The 9624-nt window shown below is 42.0% G+C and overlaps 1 protein-coding gene across 1 annotated transcript in view; it reads left to right on the top strand.

The window, feature by feature from the left end:
- Positions 1 to 9624, top strand: part of Cep126 (centrosomal protein 126) — a 119528-nt gene that overhangs the window by 87205 nt on the left and 22699 nt on the right. The window contains 1 exon segment of the mRNA XM_023709481.1: positions 464 to 528. Within this exon segment, the coding sequence (XP_023565249.1) occupies positions 464 to 528 (65 nt within the window).

Genomic DNA, 9624 nt, shown 5'->3' with positions numbered 1-9624 from the left:
ACACACACACACACACACACACACACACACAGAAAATTTGTGCTTGATTTTTCTTTTACTCAATTCTCCCTACTATAGGGATGAAAGCCTAATTATGGAAAAGGCAAGCATTAACTAAACTACTCAAATTTTGTGTCTTAGCTAAACATCTCCTTAGCTCTTGAAAGGCTCCAAGGATAAATGATAATTTGGTTTTAAAAACAAAGAAAGGAATAGAAACAACATTTGAATAAAATTTACAGTATAATAGTCAAAGTTCTAGGAATTCCCTTTTATCAGCATAAGGTTTATATAACTGTAAAGAAATGACATGTTTTATATTAGCAGAGACTGTTTCTAGGATTAGCAGAAAAATCCCAGTTTTTAATATTTTGGAAAATCAGAATTTAATATTTGATTCTATAGTTATTCTCTTTCAGTATACATAACTAAATTATTTTTATGTTATGGTATAATTTTTCAGATATACAAGAAACCATTTGCAAAAATCCATCCATCAAAAATATGATACAAATAATACCACTTTTGGTAAGTGTTTGAAAAAGCTGCCTTTTCTTGTTTTGGGAAACATGATTTCATGTACACATCATTAGAAGTAAAAACCCGGGACTGTGCTACAGCCCTGCAGCGGCCTGAGCGCCTGCCCAGCAAGCGCAAGGTCCGGAGTTTGATCTCTGGTACCAAAAAAGGAAAAAAGAAGAAGTAAAAACACTGTTGATGTCAGTTTTTCTTGATATCAGTGATTCATTACAGTCAAATAAATATCCTCACATTTAAGATAGCAGAATATGAAGATTTTTTATATTGTATCCAAAGTATTAAGTCATGACAGGAGACACAAATCATGAAATAATTTTATGCACGTAGTCTAATTAGAAATTGCAAAGTGTAATGACTTCTACCTTTTCCTGTGTACCGTTTAAGACTTGAGGTTCAAAATTCAGCACCCCTGCTTTGTTCTTTGGGCGGGGAGGGCCTTTGGTACTGAATTCTCATAAAGATGCACATATAACTAAAAACCAGTCTGCATTCAAGAATTTTCAGTCTAACGGAGAGAAAGGCATCTGAATGGATAGTAGATAAAAATAATTGTAGTGTTTAGTAAGACTGTGTGAGGTGCGAACCATACAAATCACAGAGAGAAAAAATCTTACCTGGCTGGACTTGACGAAGACGTACTCAGGTTTACATGAAGGGTGCCCACAAGCTAGGGTAATACTTGTACTTTGGTGGTTATCAGTTTAGATATTCACCAGAGAAATGTTCTGTTGGAGAATTAAATTGGATTCTTTCCTTATCTCCATGTTTTTCATCATGTGCCTCAGTTCTGAAATTTAAAAGGCAAAAGTACAATTAAGCAAAAATCACCCATTTCTTATTACCTGCTATTAGATAAGTAAAGTCAAATATGTCTTACCCGTATTTCAGGCTCTTGTGCTCTGGCTGTGACGTGGGCAGCAGGGAGTGAGGGGGAGGCTTTCTCTGCTCCCCAAAGCTTATCCACCTCAAAGCACCCTTTGCATTTTTATGTCATTTTTAGACATAACCCTCTTGTCAACAGTTGCTTTAATTTCTGTGTGTCTTCATAGCTACTTTTTCATATTAATTTGTTTTTCCTCAGATTTTTTCATCTCAAGTTTTCAGTAATTTTACAGAGATCATTTTTCTGTGCCTGACATTTGACTGACAATTTATGTCAGTTCTGACTTTTTTTTTTTTAAACCGGGAAGGGAACTCAGGACCTTGTGCTTGCCAGGTAGGTGCTTAAGCCACCGAGCTATCTCCCCAGCTCTGACATTTGTTATAATTGCTATGGTTCTTTTTTCACATTAATGGGATATAGTGACTGAGATGTCTCTTCTGTATAGGTTGAAAGCAATGTGCTCACCATGCGGCATAGGCACTAAATCTTATTCAGTAGGGCAAGAGTTGTCTTACCTGGAAATGGGTGTGCACATCAGCGCACTATATCATTACATTGTAGATTATCTAAGACTTGACAGTGCGCATGGGGCCCGTGGGTAGGTTTTTGGTTTTATCTTACATCTTTTTTATTCCTCACAATAGTTTGTAGTCATTAATTTGGGGGGGGGGGTTGGTTGTTTATGTAGTTAGTATGGGTCTGCAGGATCTCACTACGCGGATCAGACTCAAAGTAATCCTCCTGTTTTTAGCCTCCCAAGTGCAGGAGTTACAGGCGCATGCCACCACGCCCAGACTATCGTCGTTCGTTTTCTTTAGTATTTTTCTTCATATGTATCTGACACCTTCATTTTAACATCATTGCTTACATAGGGCAGAACCTTCCATTTCTTTTCAGAGAAAATGGTATAAAAATCACAAAATGATCAACTTTCTGTTTGCAGAACCAATGCCACACCAGATATGGTGGCGCACACCTGTGATCCCAGCACTCAGAAGCCTGAGGCAGGAGGAGCGCTATGAGTTCAAGACCGGCCTGGGCTACAAAGTGAGCTCAAGGCCACTGAACTGCATAGTAAGATCCTGTCTCAAAAAGACCCCCAAAAAAGGACAAAAATAAAGAGTCAATGCCAGATTTGCATTTTTGCTATCCACCATTTGAGGATTTGGGCGTGTTAGTCCTGCCTTCCCCCTTGCCTGACATGTTTATCTTTCTGTACTCTTTACTGAACTAATCAATTGCTGACATTTACCCTGCTTGCTTTACCAGCAGACAAATAAATAGAAGAGATGAGTAGCTGTATACTCAAAGAGACAAATTTTATCAGCCGTTCAAAAGTAGATCATAGACGTCGTATGTCCCCTGTAAATATTCCTGATACTCGTGCTCAGAGGAACGAGCGCTTTCCTCTTACAGCCACGCTGCTGTTATCGTGACCATTAGCGCTGATGCAGTGGAGGTACCCGCCGCACACGCGGCGTCTCGGCCTTCCCGCCCACGGTGCTCTGTGACGGCGCATTTTCCTGTAGAGCGTCAAGATTGCCCTCCGTGTGAAGCGCCTAGCGCAGCGCCTGTGGCGTTGTCCGTGCTAAGGGCATGCTTGGGTGGATTCTTACTGTTAACTCACTTCTGATCCTCTTATTTGTCTCTCAAAAACCTAATATTCCTGAAATCACTTAAGTGAATTTAAGTGTCAGGTATTTGAATAAAATTACTTAAGTGAAAGTGCAACTTTCCCTTCTAAACATTGGGACTCATTTTAGCCAGCGTTGTAGCCCTCTTTCTGTGGTTGCGCCCCTCGGAATTTCCATTCCAGCCAGGAATATTTAATATATTCTTCACCAGGTTTGCAGTATTCTGCTTACCTCTGTCTTTCTGAGAATGCTTATGTTCAATTCCTAACTGTACTTTAGTATGTTAGTGGTGGTTTTTTGTTTGGTTTTGTTTGGGGTTTTTTGTTGTTGTTGTTGTTGTTTTGGTTCGGTTTTAGTTTTTTGGAATTTTTTTGTATTTTTTAGTAAGGGTCCACAGGGTCGGTCTCACTACGTATTGGACTCATAGTGAGTCTCCTGTTTTTCAGCCTCCCAAGAGCTGGGATCATGTGTGCATGCCACCACGCCCAGTCTCAATCACCGGCTCAGTGCGCCCCAGGCACAGGGCCAGCACAGCAGGCCAGGGATCGAACCCTGGCCCCTGCATCTGCCCAAGCAGGCGCTCTAGTCCACTGAGCTATTTGGCCGCCCTGTTAGTGGGTTTTTGGCTTTGTTTTCCAAATACAGCTCATCTAAGTGTCAGTTTAATGTCACTTCTGCTTTGAAGTCTTCCATAAGAAATTCACTGTGTAGGGGCCCTACCATTAGCTCAGTTGTTAGAAAGCAGTGAGGCTCAAGTTGCACTGGTTCAAACTCAGATACACCTGCCAAACAAGAGCAGCCCTGAAGGCATGTTCAGGGCTCTCCAAAAAAAAAAATCCTCCTGCCATTTTTTGAAACTATCTCATTGCTATCTGTTTCTCAATAAAATTATGGGGGGAAAAATAAAAAAAATTTTAAAAGAGAAAGAAAAAGAAAAAGAAATTCCCTGTATAGATTCCTCAGCCTCCTACAAACTTAGCACTGTAGCATCTCACCTTTTGTATGTATATTACACAGGTATTTTGTCAGTTGTCTTTCTAAGTGAAAAATCTTCTTTGAAACCATTTGTGAGGCAAAATTTTCTCACTTACCTACCTGCTTTATAGAAAGTATCAAATACTAAAAATACTTTAAAATTTGATTGACTTACGATTTTGTTTTTTGAGAGGCGGCTTAGCCCAGACCAACCTCAGCTCACAGTCTTCCTACCTCCGCCTCCAAGGGCTGGAAGGACAAGCGTGTGCCACTATGCTCACTAATTTAGGATTTTTTTACACGTGATATTTGAATAGGTAAATTACCTACCTTTTTCTGCAGTTTTTTTTTTTTTTTTTTTTTTTCAGATTGGGTTTCCTCCCTATGTTTCAGTATTTGATTCTTTACTTCAGATGCTATGAGTTCAGAGAATTCTTTTTTTATTTCAGAAAAGAATTCTGCTCTGAGTTCCTCTATAACTTTCTGCTGTTGCTTATTTACTTTCAATGCTATTAATTCATACATTTGAGCTGAGCTAGTGTCCTCTGCACTTGTTCTGGGTGGGCATTGGGTTTCCTCCATATGTTTCTGCATTTGATTCTTTACTGCAGATGCTGTTAATTCAGGGATTTCTTTTTTTATTTCCAATCTGAGTTTCTCTATACCTTTCTGCAGTTGTTTCTTTATTTCAGAAGCTCTTGATTCGTTGATTTCAGCTGTTTGATTCCTAATTTGTTCTGTGTTAGTGTCTTCTGCTCTTGTTATGGGTGGGCTTGGGGTCTGAGATTGCATTTTGCTCCTTCTCATTGTCATTTTGCGTAGCACTGTCTTCTGACCTTTGTTGTAGAGCTTTGGTGCAGTTATAACCTTAGCACCTACTGAAATTCAGGTGCAGATCTACAAAGTTTGAATTTATCCAGCTGTGCCTGGCTTGAGTCTGGTTCCTGTGCTCTGCTCCTTCCTGCTGCCACCCTTGAGAGTGAACCTGTTGTGCCCCTCTGGCTAGATGTTCTGCTCCTGGACTAGCTGGGTTGTTCTGTCCCCTACTCTCCCTGCAGGGACTGCAGCTGCAGAGTTTCACCCCAGGCCTGAGCTGAGTCTGGAGGGGACAAGGTGGAGTAGTGGGGTGAGGACGCTCTCCCACACGCTCATTGGGCCTGGGCTAGGGCTAGATCTGGGGGTCCCCAGAGTGTGGCAGAAGTTCTTACTCGCTGGGCAGTTGTGGGGGGGGAGACTGCAGAGTGGTGGGGGGCTCCCAAGGTGGTGGAAGAGGGTCTCACCCATGCAGCACCTGGGCGTGGACCAGACAGGTGCCACCAGCCCAGGGTAGCCAGAAGCTATCCCACACACTCACCAGGCCTGGGCTAGGGCTGGATCTGGGGGTCCCGAGAACGCAGCAGAAGTTCTTCTACCTTTTTCATGCTGTAGTAAAATGCAATCATTTACCGGAAGCTGAAATTTTCTTTTAATATTCTGTTTTTTGTTTTTGTGGCATTGGGGATTGAACTTAGGACCCTGCACTTGCCAGGCAAGCACTTATTCTACTAAGCTATCTCCCCAGCCCCTTCTTTTAATATTCTGAAACATGGTTTCTTACTCTATTAAAAATAACAGTGTCTGGTATGCTTTCACAGCCCGTTATTTATTATTAATATTTACTAAATTAGTATAATGTAATGGCAAATCGACATCACTGAGATACAAGTAGAAAGAAGAAATGAAATGCACTCAATGGGCACACACCCTGAGCCGTGCTACCCAGCTGGTCTCCCCACACTCTCTAGTGACCCTCCTTCACTAAGAGCCATCAAGTGGTGTTCCCCATTGGGGCAGAGCTGGGGTTGTACTTTCCCCTTTCCCCAACAAAATCTGTCCTGATTTTTATTTCACTTAATATCGCCATCTTCGTTCATGCTTCCCAGGTGTAAGTATCTGTCTAGCCAGGCTTCGTATTATCCCACAGGAATACAGAGTAAATCTCTCTCGCTAGGTTTCCTTAGCACACCTCTAATCCATCCACCCCTCTCCATTCTTGCTGATGGCATTGTACTTAATGAATGTATCGTGTTCCTGAGAGCCTGTTTTATGTTTTTTGAGTCAGTGGAAGAAAGGAGTTTGAGGACTCCAAACACCAGTACTGAAGAGATGGAAGTGTTAATCACCCTGATTTGTTCAGCAGACGTTGTATACACTGTTGAAACAATATGTTATTTCTCCATAACATGCATGGTCATTATATGTTAAGGAAGAACATTCAGCTCAGGAGAGCTCACGTGCAGCTCAGTGTAGGGTGCTCATCATGTGTGTGAAGGCCTTGGTTTAGATCCATCGCACCACAAAGTAAAAAAGTAGAAGTTCAAGGGTGGAAACACTAACTCCCCCTTCTGAGCATTTCAGACGATATACATGTATTGAATTACTGCACTATACCCCATAACTACATATAATTACAATAACAGTCGTGGACCTCGGGGTGTAACACAGCAGTACAGCACTTGCGTAAGATATATGGAGGCCTTGCGTTTGAAAAAATGAGAATGCCATTTTAATTTTCTCAAGTTTACCGTGTTTTGTCTGGACCACTACAGCTGCCTCTAGACTTTGCTTCTCCAGCATATCTTCCACATCCCCACCATCAGAATAAATTTTTTTCAAATAAAATGTGAATATATTATTTTCCTTCTTAAAGTTCATCTTCAGAGCTGGGGATTTAGCTCAGTGGCACAAGTGCCTGCCTGGCAAGCGTAAGGTCCAGTGTTAAATTCCCTGTACCAAAAGAACCCTCATCCTTGGTGGTTAGCTGTCCCTTACAAGATAAGGTTAAAGCCCCAGCGCGACGCACCTGGGGCCTCTGCATCTCCTCTAGTTACCCCCAACCCCCCCCCCCAGCTTGCTGTCTTTGTGAGTGGTTGGCGCTGTGGTTGACCCACAATGCTTCCTGGCCTCGCGAGGCTTATTCTTTCCCACACTTACTCTTCAGGACTTGGTCTCTATGAAATCCATCAGGGAAAATGCTTCAGTTCAAGCTTTGTTCTGCCCAGTATTTACAATTTCCTGCTTTTGCAACCATACAGCTGACCGTCATGTTGTAGAAGTTATTGTGTTGACCTCTTTATTCACTGGCCCGACACTGCCGGGACTCTTCCCACCTGTGAGGCCTCTGCTCAGGTTGCATCAAGAGAGAGAAGGTAGACTGCACGCTCAGAGACAACCTGCAGAGAAGAGCGGATGTAGAGGTGCTGCAGGGCAGCTTCACGGTCCCTACCGTTGTGTAGATCACAGCTTCCAGTGCAAAAATTACAAATCTTAGAAGCAGACTTTTCATTTTAGAATGTTGTATTTATGTTAAAATAACATAAATTGAATGAACTTTCAGCAATTATCTCCCGGGAACTTACCTCTGCAGCCCAGGATATTGTCAGACACCCATAGGGTCCTAATAGGTTCAAAGTGCTTCCTGCACAAAATACAGTTATTACTATCACAGACAGTGATCGAAAGTACCTTCTAAGCAAAGATTACCAGTAGCAAAAAGTGAAGATCATGAATTATTATAATTAATAGGATCCCTTACTTACAATGGCAGTCAGTTTTGTTGAGACTGACACGTGTGCAGCGTTAAAGACTGAAATGTGAGTCTCGCCTTACTACCCCATCCTCTAAGATAGTGCACCTCGTAAAGCCTGCGAATCCCGCAATAAAAGGGCATTCTGCACCTGTGTTACAGAACAGCCGGCCAAAGGCAAGTGCCTCTCCAGACGCTGGATTCAGATTGCAGAGAAAATTCCGATGAAGTGCGACAGCAGCTACGCAGTGGAACCGCTATTTCTGTTAATCGCCGGTGAATAGAGCCTATATTTCTGCATTCATTCGTGATTTAAGACACTATAACCATAAAAATGACTCATACTCTAAGTAATGGAGATAAACTAAGTAGTTTATATTTATGCTGCAAATCTTTATTATGTATTTTATTGGTAAATACACTTTAATGAATGGAAATATTTCATTATTTTCAGCAAGCATGTTGCTGTGTAAAAAGTCATTCTATTTAAAAATAAGACTATTTTGTTATTCAAATTATGTACTAGCTATAGTTTAAAGCTTTGTTTTCCGAAATTCCTAATAAATTCTATTACATTTGTACAACAGTATAAAGTACTTATGGTTACTAACATCTTGCTAAATACCAGCTGCCTCTCTAGGACCTGCAGGTTCTCTGCCACCCAGGGGGTCTTGTTACCAACTCTATGCATTTGACAATCCATGTTATCACTTTGTGCTATGGTGACTGGTCTCTAAGACTCACCACAGTTGAAGAATTGAACGGGATCAAATAGTAAGCACAGCCCAACCGGATAACTTGACTTTCCTAGCCAGTGTATTTTTCCCCAGTAGAAATTCCTGCTTGGGAAACCTGACATGTTAGGGGTACTTCACACACACTTTTTTTGGTTTTTTTAGACAGGGTCTCACTATCTAGTGCAGGCTGCCCCTGGTTGGCCGAGATCTCTGGACCATCTTCCTTCAAAGTGCTGCAATCACAGGCATGCACCACCATGCCCAGCCAGAAGTTGGCCTTTTTAAAGTATGGCAGCAAGGGCTGAGATAGCTCAGCAGTCTAAACACCTGTCTGCAGAGCGCAGGGATTCTGGGGCATGCATGTTGTGCTGGCCCTGTAGTGACACCCTGTACCAAAGAAATAAGAGATAAGAATTTTTAAGTATGGAAGCAAGACCAAAGCTGTATGTTCTTAATTGCCTGTTTCTACTTAGGCTGTCATCTAGATTTCAAGCCACATTTCTTCAAAATCAGTTGCATCAGTCCCATCCTAAAATCCCCCCTCCTGCTGCTGGGGAAGATCTGCCCTCCTTCACAGGGCGGGTAAGGTGCTTCTCCCTCTGGACCCTTCGCAGCACAGGGCCTACGGAATGGTGGCGTACCGCGGGGTGAGGATGGAGCTTGGCGGTGTGGTGCTTGTGCAAGGCCCTGGTTCAGTCTCCAGCACTAAGAACAGCCTCCCCAATACAGTTCCCGAAATAAAAGTCACCATTCCGGGCCTCGTGCCCCGAGCATGGGCTGGCGCTCACTTTCAAATGGCTGCCTTTCCTTTTATTCTTCATCTTCAGGGTGAACATTCTCCACTTTTTTTAAGTAGTTTTTTCTGCTGGCTCCTCTGAGCACACCATGTCCATTGTACCCTGAACTGAACTTCTTTCTGTACCTACATGCTCCTTCTCTAGAACAAGAGCTCCTGGAAAGGAGGTTGTCATTCATTTATTTTGGGAATCAAAATAGGGTCTATAATGGCAGATCAAAACAATGATTAATGGAAAAAATAATCATTGAATAAACCAAATTTTTATCATATGGTAGGTACCACTGTGTTATGGATATAAAAGAAGATAAAAAAATTAATTGCTACCATGTTTTTTGTTTTTTTGTTTTTTTGGGTTTTTTTGCGGTACCAGGGATTGAACTCAGGATCCTGTGCTTGCCAGACAAGTGCTTATTCTACTGAGCTATCTCCCCGGCCCTGTACTTTATATTTTAGTGGGAAAAATAAATTTTAAAATATACCATCAGGTAGTT

This window comes from Octodon degus, unplaced genomic scaffold, assembly GCF_000260255.1.
Source record: "Octodon degus isolate 3935 unplaced genomic scaffold, OctDeg1.0 scaffold00012, whole genome shotgun sequence".
In the NCBI taxonomy this organism is placed as follows: domain Eukaryota; kingdom Metazoa; phylum Chordata; class Mammalia; order Rodentia; family Octodontidae; genus Octodon; species Octodon degus.
This window is presented reverse-complemented; position numbering and strand designations above follow the sequence as displayed.